Raw genomic sequence first — 24,590 nt, 5'->3', positions numbered from 1 at the left:
AAGTCACCCGGAATTTTCGATCAAAGCACTCAACATGGAGTCGAAATAAATATTCGTCAGTTATTTTCATATCCAAAATTCTTGCAAGTTCATTCAGTAACAGTCTGAAACTCGTGTTGATTTTTAATAATTTTTGCCACCGGTAGTGGCTGAAGAAGATGTTCAGAGCGATATCCCTGAATTTGCGAGGTATCATTGCATCACTAGTTAACAGAGTAAAACAGACCTGCCCTCGTGGGCTTTTCATATCACACTCGGATTCCGTTAGTTCACCTAAACCAATAAAGATTACATATCTCGGGACAGTTCTGTAGTTGAAAAGTAAAAATGAAAATCCAGGAAATGACGGGTTAATAAATACGAAAATATGTCTTTAAGCGTGTGAAACGTTATATATTATAATTTCTCGCTTTATATTATAATTTTTTTTTTCAAAAAATATATACAATTTTCATGTTGCCACACGCTCATAGGTATTTATCACTCGTGTTTACCTATTTCATCATAAATATACGAAGTACATATACCAGGGGATTTGCGTGAATATTTAGTTTTCGAAAAAATCCATTTTTGTTGTATGTTCAGAACTAGAATCCAATGGATGTGCCCCTCCCCTGCACACATATGCAGCTATCAATTTTCCAATATAATGAAATCATATCCCTGAATTCATTGATGGAAGAATTGATTGATAATATAATATGGTCACTTATAAAACTTAGAATAATAAAATATATATGTATAATAGACGATTTTCGTGTATATGCATTATATAAACGGTGAATTCTCTCAACTCTTCAAGTACATGTACAGCTCATTAAACGATTCTCTTCATTTTTTTTATTAAGTCATTCAGTAGTGAAGTGATTCTATTCAAAATGAGCCCATTCAAAGTATAAAAAACTGGTATTCTAAATTATCTCGCTAATATCGTCGATAGAAAAGTTCCTCACAAATTTACCAGCAGATATTTTTCGTAGAAAAAATTATCTCTAAAAAATTTTGGCCGATATTTTTCGTTAAAAAAATTAGTCCACAAAATTGGAATTTAATCAGTACACATTCATCAAAGTTCCTTTCCAAAAAATAGACAGTCAAAAAAATTTGTGAATATTGCGGAGAATGAAAAATTCATCAGAAAAAATTCCTCGGAGGAAATTTCTGTGATCACGAAAAGTTTCATTACATGTTGTTCTTCGGATCCACTACTTCCTCAGCGATTTACAATTAAACTCCACACACAATCGTTTGACTCGCATTTTTATGTCACTTCACTAGGGAATTATTAAAATTCAATTGTGTAAATTGAAGATACATTGAGAAAAGGCATGAACGATGATAAAACTTTTTCTTAAACGGAAAAAATACATTTTTCATTGTGAAAAATATTCGATGACCTCCATAAAATCTTTGATACAATAATTACTCAATAAAAATTTTCTCTCAGTATAATTATTCAGCACAACTTAACGACGATGAATTTTTCATAACAATTAAAACAATGACATTTTCATAAGTTGGAAGCACAGTTAATAATGAACCATCAAATTTTTCTAAGGTTCTAATGAACATGAACAAATGATGTTATTTAACTTGTCGTATTTAAGGACGGAAATGAGGACGTTTGCGTCTCACTCGATCATAAATTAAAAAATAACAATCAATCCTCTCATCAAATCGAATTTCCCTATCGATTCTAAGTAAAATCACAACCATCTTTACAAAAAGAAAAGAGAAAATCATCAGAAATCCGTGAGACGCAGTCCACGATCCTTTGGAATGTCTTAGATCATATAAACACGAAAAAATGATACAACAATATTATGACATGAAAATTTAATTCAGACTCAGACGTAGCTTCCTCCTAATATCAGCTCAAAAATATCGGATTTCCACGGAAAAAAAAACACAAGATAAATCATTAATCTACTCAATTGAGAAGAATCAAATGGAGCAATTCAACCTAAGCAGTTGCATCATTGTTATAAATCTTTAAATGCTTATTTGTATTACTCAGTACGACGCGTAGTCGAGTTTCGTACTGAATAATAAGAGAAAAACGATTCCAGACCGATTTTTTTTTTTGCATAGCGATTAGCTGCCTAAGATCATCAACGTCATCTCAGAACAACATTTAACACATTAAACACATACGTATCAGACGTTTAACATCAAGGCACGAACAAACTTTCCCACGTAGATCATGAACATTATTGTTTATTTGAATCCTATCTAATGAATTTCAATAGAAACACAAAGGCGAGATTCACACGAATAAGTGGCGAATGATTTAGGAATCGAGTGATAAAACGAGTCAAGTCAAGAAAAGAATTATATTCCTCTTAAGTGCCTGATCTTGGTAATCCTGGTAATGAGTGATTCTAAGAATTTTTTTTCAACAAAAAATTATCCTCAAAGGGGTTTTTCAATTTATTCCTGAGGTCACTCGTTAGCAAAATAGTACAGCAATCATCAATATAAATTATTCAATTGGCAGAAACTTATTAGAGAAATTAATATCTGTAGGAAAAACGTGTATTGTATCATTTATTATGGGACTGGTTTCTTCGTTAGCGAATTTCTCTTATTGGAAGAATCAACTGGAGTTTTTAATCAACTATTGCATTATCAGAGAGACTCAACTCACTTCACCACTTCGTCCCTGAATTCAAATCGACGGAAAACTCTAATACGAAAAAAAAAAAAATTATTCTATCACAGTAGCGCGTTTGAGGCCATGCTCCCCCTCGAATGCCAATTTGTGTCTCGCCATTTCGCTTCCCTCATAATTACTCGAATGAAGCCAAAGAGAGAAATCAAGTGAAATAAATAAACTTCGTCGTGTGATTACTCGCAAAAAAATCCCGATGAAATAAGCAATGAAAAGAAAGAAAAATCTGATTACATTCACTCATTTCTCTCTCAACTTCATCACAGAATTGTGTTTACAAAAAGCAGTGGTAATAACCATCATGAAACAATTACGCAGTTTCTCACGCAGGGGATCACACTCGTTAGTCTCAACAGAATCACAAGGTAGAAGTGATCGTTAAGAGCCTCAAGGCGCGGTCCTTAATTGCGTCGTGTGTCCTCGATAAAATTCGTCGGATCCTGTGTGTCACGTAACGGCATTCTCCATGTACCTTACTACCGCCTCCTCCCCCTTCCCCCCAAAACCCATTCCCAGCCACCTTTGTTTTTACTCTCGAAACGAGAGTACATTTAATGGAGTTCCGAATCTTTGAAGTTTAATTTATCGCATCTCTTTCTCTCTCATTACCTTTTTCCCATCATTTTTCCCTTTTTTTTTTTGATTAAAAAAAAGACAAAATAAAAATATAACTAAGGTATCCTGCGCTCGAGATCCTCGTGTAGCAGACTGTTGTTATTTGCTTCATGATGGGACGCGGGGGATGCTTCCTCAGCTTGTTCACCACCGCTCAATTCATGCTGACCCGTGCTGTCACCACTGCTTGAGCCACACTCCCCATCGACAAATCTGTTTGTAATGAGAGAAAAATTTTCTTAAGTAATTTCAAAAATTGAAGCCTACCCATTTTATCTTTAAATGAAGTTATATGAATGGGGGAATGGGGAATGAACAGGAGGCAGGAGTGATAGCAAGTGATAAGTAGATTCATTTTTAAAGTAAATGAGCTTCATTATATCGTCTCAATGATTGCAACATGTTTTCGAATTCTATCGGTGTTGTTCGTCGATAAATCGATATCACAATTTATCAACGCACTAAAACGACTCCAGTTATGTACAGCAATACCGAGAAGTTTTTTTTCACTACATTTGAGGGTAATTTTAAATTCGTTTTTGCTTCGTTACTGAAAGGGTTTTTTGTTCACGTGGAGAGCATCAGAAAATGTTGGGAAGTTATCAGTATCGTGGGGATTTCCCCTTTTTCAATGAATTTTTGTTTCATGAGAGGAAAAATTCTCGTCGAGATATGAAACGTGTTTTTTTTCATAATCTTTCAAATTGTTATCATTTTCTCGCTTTCAATTTATTATTTTTCCAGGCGGCATATCGCATTGAAGGAAATAAATTGAAGAATGATCAGCATGTCTTACTAAATTTCAATTAATTGATAGATCAGTTGGATAAATATTATGTATGTGACTGTTATATTTTAACTTCTATCACATCACAGGAGATAAATCTCTAGATCAGTGGGGGGAAAAAATCTTTGGTGTCAATCTTCCAAAAAAATTCACACAAGAGTCTCTTGAAAATTTTTTCAACTGTGCAACATTTTTTTTTTTTTTCAATAGAATTGTTCACTATGTGTGCATTCAGAATTTATCCATCACCGCCATCGAATCGTTCAATTTAAATGAGGTTTTGAAAAATTTATTCACAACCTCTTGATGCTCCTAGCTACGTGATTGGCATTCGCACCGGCCACCTGCACCCGCTTCGTTAAATATGTTGAAATAACGGTACCAAAAAAAAAAGAACTAAAACAACAGAATGGGGGAAACATACACGACTCGAGTAGAGAAATTATCATAGTGATGAAACCAGCGCCGTTGGGTGAAATTTGCGTATTTTAAATTGAGGATAAAAATGTGGGGTTTTAATCACCGGGAGAGATTGAAAGGCACTAATATATTTGTTGATTAGCTATTCAACTCACGTGTATGGTTGTTCCTCCCCTCGCATCTCGCATATGACGTTTGTAAGCGCCATTATGTAATTCTTGGCAAGCGTAAGTGTTTCGATTTTACTCAGCTTCCTTTCCATCTTCACGTGGGGTATTACCTCTCTCAATTGCTGTAAATTAGAAGATTCATTAATTTCCACAATGTTGCAAGCAAATTTTTTTTTTCTTTCCACCTTTCTTGACCAGTGTTTTTTTAATCTTTAAATATGAAAAATTGACACTTTAAATTCATTAACGAAGTAGTCAAATAGTTTACCTGGGGACTCAAATAGTCGACTTAACTTAAGTAATTTAGGTGTCGGTTAATATTTTGCAATCCCAGAGAGATAGCGATTTTTTTGCGGTGACTTTGCTCGTAAATGACATTTCTCCCTCCACAATTCTCAAGCATAAGTAAAATTCACTTGAACTATTTTAGCAATTTACTGGTACATTACCGTGATGTGTCAGACTGCGGTCTATGAGTCAGAGACCTTCGGAATTCATCAGAAATTATAACTCTACCAAAAACCAAGTAAATTAAATATTAGGACGTCCTTCATATATTTTATTTGCGAGTAAATGTCAACCACACTTGATCATTGAAAATATTTTCATTGAAACAATTTTGCGGTTAGTCACAATAGCCTCAATCGTTGTCACACCCTCGCATTTTCTATGTCCGGTCTTTGACTTGCAGTTGAGACCCAACCCAATGCCTTGGAATCTTTTAATATATTTTCAAGATTAATTCATGATTGCAAGTCATTAACTCCCTATTAGCGACAATTTCACATGAAGGGAATTTTCTTCCCACTAACTTTAACTGAATTAAAATTTTTTCTTCTGTCTACGAATTGTGCGCGAAAAGGATCAATTACTAGAACAGTTTTTAACCTCTGGTAAAATAAATTTCCCGTTGTTCTGCGTAGAGAAAAATGTTCCGTAAAAATTGCAGAACTGATTGTTTACTCACTGATTGTGAAATGGCACTTGAGAAATTTAGTATTCGATTCTCTAGTAATTCCTTCATTCGGATATTTTCTTCTGATTTGTGCAAAATAAATCAAGAAAATTTGCTCATCAATTAATTCTCATGTCTTCTCATTATTCTTTCATTTCTATCGGTAATGATTAATTATTTGACGATGCATATCCTCGTCGTGTTGTCGATTTAAAAAGCGTGATCGGTCAACTATCTCAAGAGATCATCGATAATAGAGAACAGAGTGAAATAGATAGAATGGTGTAGTTGGCACGTTAACCCCGAGAGGTAATTACCCATGTCAGGTGTGCCTGAGCCTCACCTCCTGTCTTCTCATCTCGTATTTTATTCAGACAATACAGGCCCGCCGGGTAAAAAGTCAGGGAAAGAGGAGAAAATTGTCAAGGACGTTTCAAGATTTGTTTCATTTTTTTTTTTTGTTTGGTCTTTCCTCGTTTTTTTTATATCGACTATTTTTAGAGTCACTCTGTTAGTAGTTTAGTGGCTTCATGTGGAGGATGGAACGTGTGTCTTACCTCGAATGCGTCATTTAAGGAGTGCATTCTCATTCGCTCTCGCTCGTTACTCTCTAGCCTCCTCAGGTTTCTCTCTCTCGCTGAAATTCCACTTTTTCGTCTTCGTGTCGTTGGTGGACCACCGCGACTTCGACGTTTTGCTTGCTTTGGACTACGTTCGCTTCCGCTGCTGTCACTCTCCTCGCCCACCTGATTATTTCAATAATTTTCACCGTCAGTTGAATATTTTAACATTGATTTCCAGTGGAGAAGCCGTGGAACGAGTTTAATTTCCATAATTCATATTGTCAATTGTTGAATTGTGGTGGGAATGAGTGATGTTAGGGAAAATAATCGTGAGGTTTTTATTGTGGGGAGCTTTCCGGTCTTTAAATAGTCTCTCGATATTTTTCATAACATCAGCCGTTATTGACATACTTCAACAATTCACAATAGTATCAATTATGAGATCATTATCGAATTAGCGCACGTTTTCGGTCGTTTGATGAGTTATTGACAATTTTAGAGGGAAATGATGGGAGTATGTGTTTGAACATTATCGTTTCATCAAGGGCAAAAGAGGTCATTTGAGATATTTTCTATTGACAACCCTCATAATTATTATAATTAAACAGCTATGAAGTTCTTGATATCAAATTGTGATTCTCGTTCGATAATCAGGTCAGGGAGATATTAAAGAATGTCTCCTCGCATATTTGTCATTTTGCTTGATATCTAGATGATAGAAATTTTTTTTCTATCTCCCGAGTGGTCTTGGCAATTCGAATTTGTTTGAATAATAAATTCAATTCATCCGTTTACCTCGGCAACATGATGTCGCCCTCTTTTCCCAGTGATTGAATCGACCGAAGCGTCATCCAGATCGATGTACATTTCCTGATCTCCACAGTCCTGATCGCTGCCTGATAATCTCTCCAGACTTCGCATTATCTCATCCAACCCCTCACGAGAATTAATGTGGAATCGACCTGGAAGCAATATGAATAATCGTTTGATTTTATCTCTCGATATTGTTTGACTGTATTTTATGGATCAACTGACAAAGAGAGAATGACCGATTTGTACATTGGCACGCGGGGAGTTTCACAGTGTCAGCATATTTTCCTCGTTGAAAAAAAAAAAATAATGTGTGTTGACAACCACATGGTCGAGGAATGCTGAAGATAAGGGGACTTCCTTTGTTCTGATACGTGTGGTCTGCCTGTTGATACAGAAGGAAGTTGTGAATGAAGATATGAGATCCACAGGTGTTCTACTTTATCACGCGAATTCTAGAGTTGAACACGAATTTTCCAGATGTGTAGTCTATTTCCCGCATTCACGATAAACTATACCATTCCATAGTCAATAATCTTTTAAAAACCATTTAGTTAAAAAAATGTCTACTTTGTTAGTTTTTCTTTGAATCTCTCTAAAATTTCGTTAAAAACCGAAAAAAACGATACGATACTGGGATTTAAACATGATTATTTCTCACTAATGGAACATTATAATTAGTTTTACAAAGGAGCAGAATTTGTAAATGTCGAATACGACAGGTTACCGAGTACAAACCCTCCCTCTATCCATCAAAGTAACCGAGGCTCTTGTCAGTTGTTAATCGCGATTAACCATGTAGATATCAATTTGTGATCGATATAAATCGAGTTGACGGGTTGACAGAATTTTTTTTACGGCTCAGATTCAACGATTGACGGAATGATATATCATACAACCACGAAAGGAACATAAATTTCAGTATTTTTATGTACCAACTGATATAATCTAAAAGTGCACCACACGTTATAATAAAAAAACAATGAAGTATGGAATTGTTGTCTGGTGTCTTGGCTTCGCGTATTATAAATGAGAGTGATAAGGCAAAGTGTTGGCGTTACTGACGTCCAATCTGACGACAACTAATTTCATGCTTTTTATAAGCTCTTCATATTGAAAAAAAAAGCAGAAGGGGGAAATTATTTTTCAAAATATTTTGTCAATGAAAGTTATTTTCATTTTTATCGAACAAACAAAAATCAATCGTGTCAGTTGCAAAATTGAAGCTACTCGTTTAATCCCTTCATTAATAATTTTCAAAAATATGGGAAAAAATTTATTGAATGAATAAAAAATAAAGAAACTGACAGCGATAACCTTCCATGTGATTTATCATTTTGACACTTCACGTACACAGTGGCATATCTATTCATGACCGTAGATACCCGAAGCGGAGACCGATGCGTACCAACTTTAACGTCATTATCATCGTCTTTCACGACACGAATGAACCACCTCAACCCCCTCTTAACCCACGTTAATGTAAATCCCCAGACGATGGTTCTCCGTAAACTTGATTATGCTAAACAATGTCTTCCAGAATGAAAATGAATAAAAAAAAGGTGTTAACACGAGGAAGAATACTCAGTAAAAACGAAAAATAATGGTGGAAAATAACGTTTATCTCTTACCTGTCTATGTCCTTCTGAGAATTAATTTTCTGCTTATTAAAGTCAAGAGGAAAAATCGCGTTTATTTCTGTTTCGATACACAAGAACTCACAATAACTCGCTGATGTTCACTGCACTTTTAATTTTTATTTTCTTCCTTTGTTGTTATTGCTATTATTTATTTCCTTATTTTAATTTATTCGTATATGATTTCCTGATTAAATCTTGAAGTGTCGATTTCGTTTTTTTTTTCTCGTCAGTCACAATCTCATTTTAACACACAAGACTCTGGATTAATCCACTGAAGCGTTCGTCACCTCTCCTTCGCTTCATCCTCCGCATTTCGTCTTCACTTGGCAACACTTTTAAAATTCCCTCATGTCCGTGAATTTCAACGTCGATTATTGTTATTCCAGAGGCACCTGAAATGGAATTCAAAGAATTATAAGAGACTTATGGTGATCAACCTCTCAGATAATTTTTGTGAAATCACAAAAATTTGTCATAAATTGGCGAATTGCTACCCGATTGTACATAATTTCCATTCAAATCTCTGAGAAAACATCATTTAGGGATCGTAAAAAATCTTTGACGTAAGAAATTTCACGCGTCGCAAGCAGATTATAAAGTTCATTAATTAACTCAAGGAATTCGGAAAAAATTTACCAGAATTGTTTTTCACTCTCACGAAATTTAGTTTCTCAAATGTTTTTCCAGCAATTTAATGATTCTGGAAATTTAGGGAACAAATGGCTTTCGAGAATTTTTTGAGGAAATCCTCACGCTCTGATTTTTCAAACTCATCGGTCTTTCACATGCCATTACGGGTGAAACAGGAAGCGAATGGATTTGAAGGTAAACGTCAGAAGACATTCATTTTTCTAAATATTCCGGTCTAATATTCTGTTGTGCTCCACTTTGTTCCAAAAATAAAACAGTTGTCCGTTGAAACAATATTAAAAAATCATTCCCAAATTCTTTAGCCGATAAGAATATTTTCTTTTCTCATATTCATTCTGTTTCACGTTTGAACAATCGCAGACTGTTTGATTATGATTTAAAAGAATCCACAAGTGTTCAATTCGAAATGAACGAAAAATAAGAGCCAACATAATGTACCAATGACATGCACTTGATCCGTATCTCTTAATCGGCCTCGATAAGCGATAAAAATTGTTTGGAAAAAAAAAAGGTGAACTCGAGAAATGAAATTCACACGGAGTGAAATAAATGTATCGTATTTCCCATGGAGTTGTTGTACACCATCATATACACAAATAAACTTGTGTAGTAGGAATAACCTGTGAGTGGTATATGTGTCAAAAATAACGACATTGGATATTCTATTTTCGCGCAAATGTCTCATGACGAGAGTTGAAAAGATTTCTTTTTCTCAATTCAATTCAATTTCAATTATTTCCTTCTCTGGAGCGCCTTGGCTGGGGAAAAAATATTGTGATTCTTTCAATAGTGTTTTATTCTCATGTTTTTTTTTTGCTCATTCTCAAGGGAAATTTAAAGTGAAAGAGGTCGAGCTGCGCGACGTTCACGTCACTGTGAAAACGCACCGGGGGAATTCCTTGGGACGTGCGAATAACCCAGAGACGTTATTCCACAAGGGAGAAAAAGTCTCACGGTTTCAGAGCCGCAATCCGGAATTCCCTGTTTTCTTTTATTTTGTAGATTATATGAAATAATGAAAAGAGAAAATGGCAAATTGAATGATGAATCTCAAGAAAATTCAATTCCGGAAAATTCCATTGATTTCTCTTCATCGATAGAAAGGAAAATGAAAGGAGAAAATTCTTCGATAAAGAAGGAAGTGATACTAATGAAAGAGAAGACTGATTTTCTTTGATATTTTTCTTTTTTATTTCTATTGAATTGAGAGACTTGAGGAAAAGAATCTTATGAGGAAACGGAAGTAACAATTCCGGTGATATAATTTCTCAGAGTTGCAATGACAATGAGAGAGGGGGACAATTTTCTGAAATTATTCAAGAATTATTGTGGCAAACTAATGGTTAAACAAAACACGTGGAGGCCGATTGAAAATTCCAATGTGTCTTAAATGTCTTCGCGTAGGAAGACAAGACTGGTTGTCCTGGTCCCGTTAATCGCACTCTTGAAATTCCACGGGAATCCGTGGTAAATATCAATCGAGAATAATCGAAAACTCGGGTGAATAATTCACTGTTTGAATAACTTAAAAACAATATTATTATTCACAATGGCATACTTTTTTTATTTCACTGAGTAATTCCGTTTGTCACAAAAAGTCAAAACTCATTAAGAGAACAATTTTAATTATTCACAAGATTATTTAAACGATAAATCGTTGGAATTTAAATGAAAACAATTGTTTAAATTTTATTTTAATGTCAGGGAATGATTGATAAAAATATGATTAAATGCCGAGAAATGATAGTGGAAAAGAGCGTGTTGCCACCGAGCGTGATCCCGGCTGAACGAGCGCCCGATCCGGACTGACTATAACTGTAAACGCTACTTGTCGCCGGTATTCCCTCTGCTCCCCGACAGGGGCCGCCCGCTTGTCCCCCCACGCTGTGTTGGCCACTCGGTGGCATCGGTCTCGGGGACTCCCCCACCAAAATAAAACACCATTCTCCCTGCTGGCGTTTGGAAACCTGTTTTTCCAAAGTACCTTCGATACTAAGTAAGCAAAACTATCGTCGAATAACTTTACACGTTTGGGCATTTACACGTTTGACGCTTGTACCATTTCAGCTCATGTTATCGTTTTTTTTTTCCTTCAGACAACACCTGCGGAATGAATTTACTCTTACTGTCAATGTAAACAGCAGAGTTCCATTGATCTTGGTCTGAATGTCACGTAGATACATGTGGTACAATGAATTTGCCGTCAGCTTTTGATTCGTTATGATTCTATTTTCGGATATGCCATTATTTCGTAATTAATTGCTCGTTACAGAATGACTTGGGCGAATGGACAATGATTAATGTGAGAAGAAAGAAATTTAGGCTGAAATAACTTTTGGGGTTCCTGGATAATTGTGAAACCTGTTGTGATGTGTTGATAGGTGGTTAACGTTTTGAGAAATATGGTAACATTACCGAAAAATAGCCACAGACTTCGATGAATTTTCTTATGACATTATTACTTTCAGGTAGTAATGAACTTTTTCTCAGTGTTATTCATTGATGAATGGACTGAGAAAATGTATGATAATGACATTCAAATATTCAGTTGTAATATTCCACGAGTTTGAAAATTATCAGACATTTCCTGACAGTTTTGTTGTAAACAAGTCACTGTGTCAAGTTTGACAAATTAAATCTAGTACGCTTGGGCCAGGGGTATTGGTCGGGTTATTTTTTTGTGATCGGCGTTCTCCCAGTCAGTGCGCAGGTGAGAACGTGAGGAGGCGAATTAGGGGAAACTGGCGGGAATTAGATCATCGAAATGATTCGATTTCCAACTCGATATAAATAAAATGCTCGGATAGCGTTGAATGCTGGGCCTTACTCGTTCGGAATTGAGTTAAAAAAAATAATTATTCGAAATTCCTCTTTTGCCTTCGATACTGAGTAAACCAGTCATTGAAGAACGTTTATAGTGCTAGTATTGGTCGCGTTTATCATTCGTTTGCCTTATCTTTTTTTAAATAATACTATACAGGTAGAGGGAACTCTGGAGCTCATTATAACTCGTGAAAACAGAGTTTCATGGATTTTGGATTGAATGGCACGTTGATGCATTCAAAAAGTGAATAAAGTATTTTTTTTTTATTCATCTTGACTCAATGCCGGTCCATCATTTTATTCAGGTTCCGTTAAACGATGCGCTAATTATGAATGGAAACAATTTTAAAAAGATATTTAGGAAAGTTATTTGACTTGCGTTAAATCATATTCTAATACTGCATCCTACATAGCCGTAATTTCCATTGTCCTTTGAATATATTAAAATATCGTAAAACATAGATGGATCCCTAATTGCTTTATGACTCATTTATGACCCTTCATTGTTACCCCCACCTTCGGTTCATCACACTTGACGACCTCAACACGATCGGTAGAGGACGTTTGAGTAGACTGACGGAATATATAAAAAGGTAACTGGTCGTGCACGAGACAAGACAATACCTGGCGTTAATAACTACTGTCTCGCTAGAAGCATTAAAATTTTGAAAATTGCATTTATCTCGGTGGAAATCGTGGAAATTAACTTCACTTACCGATTACGGGCAGGACTTGGAAAATTAAAGTTTAGGTAGCGTAATTTTTAATCGAAAATTTGGAGTAAAATTACAGAACGTAAAAAATCTGTAATATTCTCGTTAAATGATTTTTAATCACATCTCGCTCGGCAATTCCGGAGAAAATTGGTAATTTTTATTAAATATATCTTTCCGTGTAGACCAAATTAACGTTATCATTAAATGACAATTTACAAAATTATCTCACCACAGTTTTTAACACGGGATAAACAGGGAAAACTTATTTTACGCTAGAACGCAGGTTTGATCCCTTAAATTGGTTTATTGTCCCCCGTGGTTTCTGGAACTCTAATAGTGACCTCCATTGGAGTAACTCCTGAGTGGTAGACAATCATCAGTAATTCTTCGTTATATCCACAAGAATTAGTACTGTTCTTTTATTAAGAGAGAAACGGCCAATACGAAAAAACGATAATACCAACGTCTCTAGTGTACAGCAGATTACTTCTACTGTTTTCCAATGTTATCCACAAGTCATTAGAAATCCCTGATGGAGATGGAAATTATTTGATTTCCAGTGATGTCTGGTGACTACCACCGTGAGGTCCAATTGAGTGGTCGAGTGAGTTCCTAAGTGATCGACCCCTGGACAAGATAGACAACCCCTTCTGTTGTCTATCTTGCCCGGAACTCCACTTATTTGCATTTCGATATTAATTAGATAGATGTATTGTCGAACAACGTTTACACATCTGGAAATTACGCACGTCTGACGCGTGTACCGTTTCTACTTGTTATCGTTTTTATTCATAGACAACACCTGCGGGGCGAACTTCTCTAAATTTACAACTCATGTAAACGGAAGAATTCCATTGACATTTGACGGAATACCCCCATCCAGGGGAAGACATTTCTGCTTCTGTTAATTTTCGGGGATAGATGATGACGGGTTAAAATGTTAAGTTTTCACAAAAGTTCCCCGGAAATTCCTAGTACCAGGACTGGAATTTCCTGACCATTTGTTTATGAATTTTTTCCTGTGCTAGCACAGGAATTTTTAAAATATTTTAGCGCAGGAATTTTTAAAATATTTCTCTTCGTATATCATATTTCCATCCATATTCGAGTCAACGTAGTGTCGCACGTGTAAAATATTTATTGTATTATTACCACGGGGTGTCAATTAGAGGTGGAAATGATGATTGATGGTTGAAAGGATATTAATTAAGGACATATTGTTTTTCTTTTGACTGTTCATTTGCTTCATTTCACTTTCATGCCAATCGGGTTTTCCCCAGAGTTATCTATTGACTCATGAATAAGGCAAATGATAATTATGTTCTGCGGAGTATCAATATCGCTGTTATTTTCTATATTATCGAGCGTAGTTTGTCTAGTCCCGGGGTTACATTACTTCGATTAGCCGATTCTTTGTTCGGCTTTATTATCATGGCAATTGATATTTGAAGAGATATCGAGATTGATTGGCCACATTCCCCCCCCCCCCCCCCAACTGTACCTCATCTGAATCGTTTAATCTCCACAGCTGGATTTGATCGATTTGCTGGTGACCAGGCAGACTTCTTTCCCTAGTTCCAATGATGCCAATCAATTATTATTTTCACTCCATTACCGAAGGGTGATCTAGCGTAACGAATTGAATGCCCAGGAGGGGGTTCACTTTGACTTCGTTAGTGTCTTCTCAATACGATACTGTTACAATATTGTCAGGGGGTTTTTCCGTTCTGTATTACCGAGAAATTCGATACATTCAGAGAGTCATTTATTTTGTTTCATTCTGCAGCTGAGGATTTACAAGTCGATAACTATTTTTCAATAGTAAATTTAGAATTTCATCGCAGTATTTTTAGTTGAAAATTAATATGTGAGGGAGACTGCATCGAGAAAACGTTTCAATTTCTTTTTTTATCATTTCGAACATTTTCATTTGCCAATTAAAAATGGCAATTCTTTTTCGTGAGTGCTCTGGATCGAGTGTTTCATTTGTGTACACTTAGATAAACCCCGACGCATTCGACCTTCTTCATGATTAATTTGATAACGCAAAGTTTTTTCGATCATTCAATATGGCTTTCTGGGCGCTGTGTGGGTGTCGAGATACGAGCCACTTGCCTTCGTGTTTTAATTCGATTTCCCTCGAGCTGAATACAGAGTTATCGATACTCAGATGTCAAGTAAAATAATAAACTCAGTTGAATTGAATATTCAATGGAAATTCACTCGATCTAATTTTTTGCTTCAATTTTTTTCGCTCCATTCATTTTTCTTGATCACTTTTTTTTTTTTTTTACAAGTGTTGAATTTCAATGCAGAGTAAAATTGGGTCGACGTTTTGTCTGTTCTCAAATTACGGTAAGTCGCCGAGTAAAACCGCTACGAATACGCTTTTTTATACTGATAATTTCTTGAATTCTTTCGTTTCCACTTCCCGTACAAAAGAGTTTTTTTTTTTTTTTTTTTTCATTTCTCTGTTGATTTCTTCTTGATGCAAGACTGAGCGATTGATAAGCTGTAGCGTGAGAATTATTGCTGGAATTCACTGATTTGAGGGGAATAAACAATGGACAGGAGGAGTGATAAAAAATATTTATTTATTTGTTGTTTTCCTGCTTCGGTCGGTGTGAATTTCAACGATGTGGCCTTGATAAGAGAGAGAATAAAAGCAGATGTACGATAAACAAATGCCCTTCAGTTTTGTTGATTAATTTTTTTCATGTTTGGTTTATTGAATACTTGTTTAAACAAAATATACACAGACCGTTGGAATGCGAAAGTTCGGAGTCAAAGTTTTTCCGGGAAATTTAACGTCAGTGGTTACAAAATAACATTCGATATTGCACAAGCTCTTACACCTTTCAACAAAACAGTTGAGAAGAAAGAACGTTTTATTTGCAATTGCAATTACGTGGGATATCGCTTTTCAAGACCCTTGGGTTACATTGTTGCACGGATTTCACAGGTGGTTGTCTGTTTTTTCAAATGAGATTATTTCCGTCGAAATTCCAGACTTTAATATCTTTTTCTTGGAGGGAGAGTCAATAATCCACTCACTGATTCAATCATCAACATATTTCATGTATATTGCAGATTTTATTAGTTCCGTGGAATTTTATTTATGGACATTCGTAGGTGAGGTACAGTGATAAATATTTTATGATTCAATTTATGGAGAGTAATTGTAATTCAATGTTTTTTTTTGTACTTCTTTATCTACGATTTTTTCGGATTCTACACTCACATTTGTGCCTTAAAACTCTTTGATAATTATTTTTTTTAATTGGACTAGTCAAAGTGGATTAAAAAATAATTTTCCATCTTTTTCAATGTCAACTCTGTGAACTCAATTAGATATCACCACATAAAATATTACTCAACTGAAGACAAAAATTTAAAGGACATTCTTCGAACCTTATTCACCCTTTATTATGTTGTCTACTCATATACAATGATCAATAGGGAAATGTCCCAAGGGTTATAAATTTAATTATAAAAAATAATGATGTTATCGAACATCGTTAATCGTGTGTTATTCGGGCTGTCATATATTATGCAGTTTCCAATGGCGAATAATATTTTGATTTGTGTTTCTACCACAAATGAATTATTGAAAACGTGGGTGAAAAATGAAGACGTCCGGACTTGACAATGAATCTCCATTTTTATGAGTAATTTTTGCTCTACTTTTTCCAAGTAAATTTTTCATTTTGACAGTGTAAAAGATGATTAGATTTTACTTAACTATTATGAATCACACGAAGTGTTCAGTTCAAGGGGATTATCGAGAAAGATAATGATTTTTGTTCTCGTTTATATTTTTAAAATATAATAAATTTAGCTAATAAATCATTGGTATGTTTGACATACTAATAAACGTCAATAGTATAAATTTTTTTTTGATTTTCGGAAGGACAAATGCCTACATATTGTAGTTCATTTTCGAAAGCAAAAAAAATTATTTGTTAAGGTTGTGTGTAATTCAGACTTTGGTTTTGCTGCCATGAAGAAGTCCCTCGCGTCCGGCGAAGTTGATTCCACCTTGAGACTGTTTTTCGCGAAAACTTCGAGCTTCAGCTGCTTCGGGCTGTTTGCTTCACTATAATTTCCCCTCATAAAACACTTGCACAGTTTATTAATTAATATATGCCTAGTCGCCCCCCCCCCTTTTGCGGTTCCTATCTCGTATTTTTTATCAAAAATAATTAGTGCGTGAACGCGACTACATTCCAGGGAGTGACTTGCCAGCGAAGAAAGTACGGTGGCGCATAGTGGATAATGTACGACTGGTTAAAAAATTATTGGCGTTGTGGAGCTAAGGATTTTGTCTGGCCGTGGTCAACCGTACGTTCCAAATGCAAACTCAAATACTTTCAATACAAAATTTTTGAAAATTCTTGAAAATTAATGAATCAGTGGCGCGAGTTAACGAAATTTTTCATCGTGAACTATCGAGGAATTATCACGTTATCGCGAATAGATAGGCAACGATTTTTCAATGATAAACAAGAGATAAACAAATTAATTCATCGAACAATGTCTACATTCTATTTCTTATTTAATTAATAAAATTAAAAATGAGAAGATCGATTTATTGGAATAAAATACTTGAGGTGAAAAATATTCAAATGGTAAAGTTGTGCATGAGAAAATAATTGAATTGTTGAAAGAGGAGGTAAAAATATAATTATACGTTTTGTGTAATATATATCAAGTCATATCGGGGCAATTTAAAATTCTAGCTGAAGTGAGAAGGAAAAGACGACTGATACACGAACGCTTCGGAGCGAGGAAAGGGAAAGTTTGAGAGTTCATTGACATTGGATAAATACATTTGAAATTTTTTTCATACCACTAAATTCTTACTCACTGGTGTAAAAAAAAAATAATGTGCTTTAATTGATCGTTCATTAGACGTTATCGATGAAAAATAATAATTTGACTCAACTTTCATCAAGACATAACGGTATATTTTATTATGAAAATGAATTTGAGATACATGAGGCCGTGCTGTGTTTCACGTTACTCCACTACTTTGCTCGTTTTTCTTCAGGCTAATGCGATTAGGGATAACGCACAGGTGTCCCTGTGGGGCGACATCGAACCGTTTCGAATTTTCTCGAGAATAGTACAATGATTTATTTCTAAGAGTTCTAGGAGATTTTCAATTAATATTTTATAGCACAATCGCAGAAGAAAAGATTAAGAGATTGAATATCAGGATTAATAATGGGATCATTATTTTTAGTCCATAATTATTAAATTATTATTTTTGGTACCTCAATGTAATTATAATATTGTATTAACTCATGAGCAATTCAGAAAAATCTCATTTCAAATTCTTTGATTTTTTAAAATTTATCGTCTGTTCGTCAATGTCAGAAAAATCCGGTTTTTTCATAATCCTTTAATAGAAATTGCTTCCTATTCGAGAGATGATATTTGATCCAGTGATCCATTAGCTATTCTGATAATCAATAATTCCCCGCGGAACATGTCTATATGTCATCATAAAACTAGAAAGTTTAAGTCCATGGGAGAATCAACTCGATGAACTCCACAGGTGTCTGATTGAATGAAACTCGAAAAAAAAAAAACTCTCATGTTTTTATGCATTTTACTGTGGTCGAGAGAAAGCCCTTGATATCTGATGTCCTTGGAAGTAAACGAAAAAACATAAAAACCGCAAAATAAAACCACTGGCATAGAAATGCACAGATTAGCAGCAAATAATTTTTTTCCCCCCGATGTTATCGAAAACCGGAAATGTTACCGGATGATCTAATCATTTCCTCCTGTCAAGTGAGGTGTTGTGATACAGAAATGAACTACATTTGGAATCGTGTTTCCTCGGTTTATCACTGATTGCAATTTTTTTTTCTATCAATGATTCAGACATTCTCTCTTCTAAAAGAGGGCACTTGCATGAATTTTTTAAATTTTTCATTCCATAATTTATCATGCCGGAAAAAAAGGCTGATAACCCCTGGAGATTTGACCTCCTCTGATACTAATAGCTCCAGTAGAAGTAGCTCCTGATAGTTGATCAACTTTGTGGTATGACGTCTGTATCCCTTATCTAGAAAAGCTCCCAAAAGCTTTCATAAAATCAGGGAAATGACACAAAAAAATTTGTCACCGACTGAGATAGTCGTTTTGAGGGGCCTAATTTCGATCACAACATCTGACTCTATTTTTGGATATCGATTTATCATAAGTTTATCACTAGATCCTGATTACCACGCCTCCACGTGCTATTAGTTGTCACAATCTTCATATTCCGCGTCATAAATGCCAACCAATAATAAATAAGTGTCACAGAGCTTCGACATTGTCGATTCGAGTTCGAGATTCCAGTTATGTGCACATTAACCCAAGAATATAATTAATCAATCTAAAAATTATTAACATCGCATCTGAAAAATCTCAACATCCATACGATTGTCTTCTCATAAAACCATCAAAATTTGATATATTACATTTCACCGTTGTAAAAAAAATGTTTGTAATTGTCCATTTTAATGGTTTTTGCTTTCACTGAGCCATCATCCACCAAGTCCATTGATCCAGTGTCAATAACTCACAGTACGTTACATCATTGACCGATTACTCCAAACTTTATAGCCTTTATTTTTCTTTTTCTCTCTCTTTACGATAATAAACACAAGATGAAATATGATGTACACAGCATTGAGTCTGGATTTAGAACGAATCAATCTATCGAGTTCCTTCAAACGTTGAAAAAACGTAGTTGGAAATTGTTGCCCCAGGGTACATTGATACGAAGAGAATGATAATATGACGTTGGCGTAAGTCAGGGTGTTTATACACACGATTGACCGTACGATGAACGGTACAAAGAGGACGTAGTGCTGTTCACTGGCTTGGCAGACATTCCTGACGGTCTGAATCAGTGCTTGTGTATACCGTCCAGTCATGACGATGGTCACGCATCGTACCGGTCAAGGCCCCTTTTTTTTTTCTCTTTTTTTTTTTCTCTCTTCCTACTCGTTTCCTCTCTCATTTGTGGTAGTTTTGCGCGCGACAACTATTACTTACACTTGTCGCCTCCACTGTCTGGAGTTTCCCCTCTCTTTTGGGTGTCAGGAAGACACCTTGTGTTTACCATGTAATTGACATCCCAATGACGAATCCTTTGTGTTTATTACGTATGTGCTAACATCCAGTAATTATGGTAATACTGTACGTCAAATGAACAGGGAAATGAATTATTTCACTTCACATCAATAGACAATGTTTGTGGGTTTTAATTAGATGAATTATTAATTGCCGATTGTTATGGGAGATTTATTGACTTTTATTGTTCTTCAAACTTCATTATATAATTTCTCGTAATACATTATTATGGGGGTTTAATTATGTCGGTAATTGGACACGCAATAGATATATGAAGTGAGAGGGAGAGAGGGATTAATGGCAGATATTTCTATTATTGTAGCGAAAATCGGAGTTTGTGATATTCAGGGTGGGTTTGAAATCTTGTCTCTTGCTTTCAGGATAAGTTTCTTTAGTTGAGAATGTTAGGAGCAGGTGACCAACTAGTCATTAAGAAATTCTATTTAAGATCAAAAGAATAATCATCAGAAATGATTAAAAATAATTACGCTTCATCGTACGATCTTATTTGAGTCTTGCGAGGTGCTCCTTTAATTTTAAAAAATTGTAACTATTTGAAAGTTACGCTCATGTTTTTGCGGGTCATAGCCATAAGGTCCTTCTCTCTGATCTTCCAAATCAAGAAATTCCCTTTTGCAATTCCTACTACACCTGCCGGTGATCCTTTAATTTTATGATTCACTTCCGGTATGCTGGCGAACCACTGGACCATTCCCGCGCCACATATATATGAGATTCATAAAATAAATAAGGTACAGTAATTTATGCAGCTCTTCGGGCTAGACATGACCCTTGTGAGATGTGATGCTCGCGCAGAGTGATCCTTCAAAGGTGATTCTCATAACGTTTGAACCTTGTGAGGTCTGAACCTCGTGACGATTTGCCCGAGTGAGTTATAACTCTTGCAATATTTGACCCTTGCCACGTTTAACCTTAAGGTGTGGTGTCTAATGTTCAATGGCACTCTGTTGAAAATTGTTGATTGACTGTCCATAAAGTTTAAGTTTTTTTTTTCGCAAATTCAATCCAAATGTACATGAATTTTTGTTACTTCGCGCCTTCTTATTTTCCGTTGGATAAACGTAATGATGATTTCTTACGGCTGATAATCTTCTACTGCAGTCTCGTATATTCCCCAAAAATCCAAATCATTCTACATAATATGCAGGAAATAAAAAATCACACGAAACTCTTCTGATTCATCTTCAACAATTCTCGTAATGCTCGAAAGATTGCAAAATCAGTCATTTCAGCATGCGCTGACGAAGAATTTTTATAATCATTTTTCTAGAACAAAGAAATCATCCGACTACAACGATGATTGGTCAGATAATTGCTCTCAGTCTTGAAAACTTAACATCAGCGATTTCACAAGAGTTTAATTAATTAAAAACGTCTCGGGTATTAAAAAGTTGTTGCAAATTACCGTGGCATGAGCTCAGCTATGATAAAAATGTATGGAAATCGTTAGCCATTCGATTGAATTTGATTTATCGGATAAAGGCTTCACTTTTTTTTTCATTTATCGCATGTTAATGGTCTCAATAAATTCTTCCTCCCCCTCAGTGGCATAACCTCACAATCTTCAAAAAGGTCAGGGTAGTCAAGGACTCGCGTCTCATTTCTGAAACAAAAGCCCAGTGATATTTTAAATACTGGAAAATGTATTTGTACGATTGTAATCGTCTCGTAAAAGAACTGAACCATCCAACTCTTGGATATATCTCGTGAATTGGTGGCATCGTTAAGGTCATCAAACTCTCTCGATTGAAGCCAGGAGAGCGAGGATTGTGTATAGCACTCAACTACTTGCTTTATACAAAATGAAAAGAGGGCCCCCTCTGATACCTCTTCGCTTGGTTATCCATAGCGGTGAAAGGGTAGACATACCCGATGGAAGGAGGGAGGAAATTCTATTCTCTCACTCACTCAGACACTGGCTCATTCAATGTCGAGACTAAATACAAAGAGGGAAACATTGATAAGAACGCAGTAATGACGTTTACGAGTTGTGAACACCTGGCGGATATAATGGACAAGATAAGTGGGTTTCGTTTTATTGATGGTACCATTCATCTTGCGTCAGCAATAGTTGTGAATTTGGTCTGGTCAATGTTCCAATTACAAAGCCACTGTCCGCTTTGTAGGATCGTTCACTATAACGCATTAATCAGTTTGTTTGAATGTCTTATCTCTGAATGGATCGGAAAATTAATCAATATCGTTGGGAATTTAAAGTTTAATACTCCGGTTGTCGCAGATCTTAATGAAATTGTTTGAGGAGCTTGTCTTTATCAGGGGGTCGGTGTTGGAGATTGCAGGGGGTTGGAATGGGCATCCTGCTGCCATTTTTAATAGTTTTGCAAAAGTCCTGAAGGATTGTGAATTACACTGAGAAAAAAATTTATTTCAGCCAGAGATTGGAATTTTTGACAAAAGAAAATATCTTGGAGAATGTATGTTTCGAAAGCAGGTGCTTTCGGGTAGTCAAAGCTCAGTTCAAACGTTACACTTATTGTCATTAGGCTAATTATAATATTATGTATGATCTCGACTAAAAACACTGAATTATTTTCTCAAATTTTTGGAATTCGAGACTTTCTGAAGTGAAATAATTCCGGATAGTTTTAAATGTTAAGAATTGTTATTGAATTATTATCCAAGGTCTTTCCTTGAGTGATAATCTTCTAGTTCAATATAATTCTCATGACTGAAATTGGATTTTTTGACAACAATAATTTTTTACTCGGTTTATTAATTGAAAATTTAGAAAATCCTCACTTGATGTGGATTTCACGTATCTTGAGAATTGCTAGTAAATTATACTACGAGGCAAACATGGTTAATCTTCGAAGCTAGTTGTGTTTGAATTATTTATATTTGAGTAGTATGAAAATAATTTCTGTTTGCCTAGTGCTTTATCTGATTAATTAATAAATTATAAACCAATTTCTACACCTTTTTAATCCACTCCATTAATTTTCCTTAGTTGATTTTTAATTTCCATCCATTGACCTTTCTGTTTAATTCCGATAAACTGCGTTGATGATTATAATTTTGTTCGGATTAGTTTATAACGGGTTGCATAATTGCAACAAAGATCAGGGAATTTATCTCCTTCTTTGCAATGTATTCTGAACATAATTACATCTTTCAGTTGATGGATTTACATCTATAATCAGTAGGATAACGTGAGGAGTACTTGGGTAAATTTTTCGTTCGTGGAAAAAAATATAAGAGAAATTCTTGTGGAGCACGGTAAAACGAGCTCATTTTTACGTAGTCGAAAAAAAAAATCAGGCCCAAAGAGTAAAAATTTCGTTGCGAAATACTGTTATTTTTTCACGTTAAATGCAGAAAAAATTTGTATTTCCACTCTCTCTTTGGTAATTTCTAAAAATTTTTGAACGTACCATTAATAATCACCGGCAACTTCGTGGAAATAACTAACTCTGGAATTTTTTATGGTATTTTATTTTTAATACAATAATTGTTGCTGATAAAATACCAATTGGTTTTCGAATGAATTTACAAGGTCGTTCCCATTTTGTTTATTGACAAAGTAGAAATATTGAATTATTCGGTGTCGTGTTCCCAAAAGTAGTTTTCTTGAAAGAAAAAAAATTTAACTTTTCGCTGTCTTTATTTTTCTCGCAATTTCATTCCATGAAAATTGGAACTGCAATTTTTTATGTCTCTCCCACATGAAAATAGTGTTGTGTGAAGTCTGAAAGTGAGAAACTCCTAGGTTGTTTTATCGGCCGACCACGATATTTCTCTTTCCCAGGGGTCACTTGTTGCTTCAGAATTTTATTAGACTGTAAATAATGGAAAGATGAAGATCGGGAAGATAGAAGCCCCTGGCTCCTTAGCCCCCCATTATCCAAGATTGACAGTTCGATAGAGGAGCTATAAATTAAGTTATCGACTCCATGTAGATAAAAAAAGTTTTTCATCTCGTATACAATTGAAGTGAACCGATTTTTGAATAAACCACTCTCCGATTGAATACTGAATTTAATTATCCCGATAATTTAATTGAGCCAGTCAGACATCGTAAAATTCAATGAGATGAAGTCAATTGCATCCTAAAGGAAAGTTCAGATCAAAGTGTAATTATAGAAAATTAAGAATGATTTTTAACCGATAATGCATAATGCAATTCAGTTGAAATGGCCAGGGCGTGTCATTTCTTGTGGCGCATTATCAAGGAGGTAATGAATACCTCTTAATCACAGGGTGTTACAGTGCTATAAACAAAAATTAGCTTTTTATCTCGTCGCTGACCTCTTTATACGTTTGCCAGTCGGTCTTGAGTTTTTATTTATCAATTAATTTCGTAATGATTCCATATGAGATTAATTTCATTGAGTAGATGATCTTCAGGATTAAAAATATACTGATAGAAGAATTTCGTCGATGTTTATGTTGTGATATATTTCATGCAAATTGTTTAGTAAAACCGACTCACCTGAGTTCATTCAATATGATTTATCGAATTATTTCATCCGAGTAAAAAGTGCAAACACCAATAGTAAATTATAAGTAAAAAATATTGAGATTCACTGGAATCACTTAGCTTTACAGGTAAAAAATTTCCCTCTTATTGAATTTTTTTAGGGTCGGGATGAAATG

At 35.1% G+C, this 24,590-nt stretch overlaps 2 protein-coding genes across 4 annotated transcripts in view; one reads left to right on the top strand and one right to left on the bottom strand.

Moving 5' to 3' along the window:
* LOC135163582 (uncharacterized) overlaps positions 1 to 24,590 on the top strand; it is a 68,544-nt gene that overhangs the window by 5,002 nt on the left and 38,952 nt on the right. Inside the window, exon 1 of one of the 3 annotated variants that reach the window (XM_064123194.1) lies at positions 14,896 to 15,176. The exons of the other annotated variants lie outside the window; for them this stretch is intronic. The gene's annotated coding sequence lies outside the window, so the exon portion shown is untranslated. Of the gene's footprint in view, positions 1 to 14,895; positions 15,177 to 24,590 lie in introns of those variants that run through there. 3 annotated transcript variants of the gene reach the window in all.
* LOC135163648 (protein dimmed-like) lies at positions 369 to 11,102 on the bottom strand. Its single transcript, XM_064123254.1, has 6 exons — positions 10,841 to 11,102; positions 8,623 to 9,023; positions 6,977 to 7,143; positions 6,176 to 6,364; positions 4,649 to 4,785; positions 369 to 3,499 (listed from the first exon to the last, which is right to left on the bottom strand). Exons 3-6 carry the CDS (start codon positions 7,100 to 7,102, stop codon positions 3,343 to 3,345), a joined length of 609 nt encoding a protein of 202 aa, XP_063979324.1. The 5' UTR covers positions 7,103 to 7,143; positions 8,623 to 9,023; positions 10,841 to 11,102; the 3' UTR covers positions 369 to 3,342.

The sequence above is a fragment of the Diachasmimorpha longicaudata genome, chromosome 1 (genome assembly GCF_034640455.1).
Source record: "Diachasmimorpha longicaudata isolate KC_UGA_2023 chromosome 1, iyDiaLong2, whole genome shotgun sequence".
Classification (NCBI taxonomy): domain Eukaryota; kingdom Metazoa; phylum Arthropoda; class Insecta; order Hymenoptera; family Braconidae; genus Diachasmimorpha; species Diachasmimorpha longicaudata.
The sequence above is the reverse complement of the archived record's forward strand: the minus strand, read 5'-3'. Positions and strand labels throughout refer to the sequence as shown.

What these genes read in the sequence shown, in the direction of transcription:
- LOC135163648 (XM_064123254.1), bottom strand. Translation starts at nt 7,102, where the DNA reads ATGCGAAGTCTGGAGAGATTATCAGGCAGCGATCAGGACTGTGGAGAT. An exon ending in GGCGACATCATGTTGCCGAG is followed by an intron (nt 6,365 to 6,976) that starts GTAAACGGATGA and finishes TGAAATAATCAG; the next exon opens with GTGGGCGAGGAGAGTGACAG. An exon ending in CCTTAAATGACGCATTCGAG is followed by an intron (nt 4,786 to 6,175) that starts GTAAGACACACG and finishes TCTAATTTACAG; the next exon opens with CAATTGAGAGAGGTAATACC.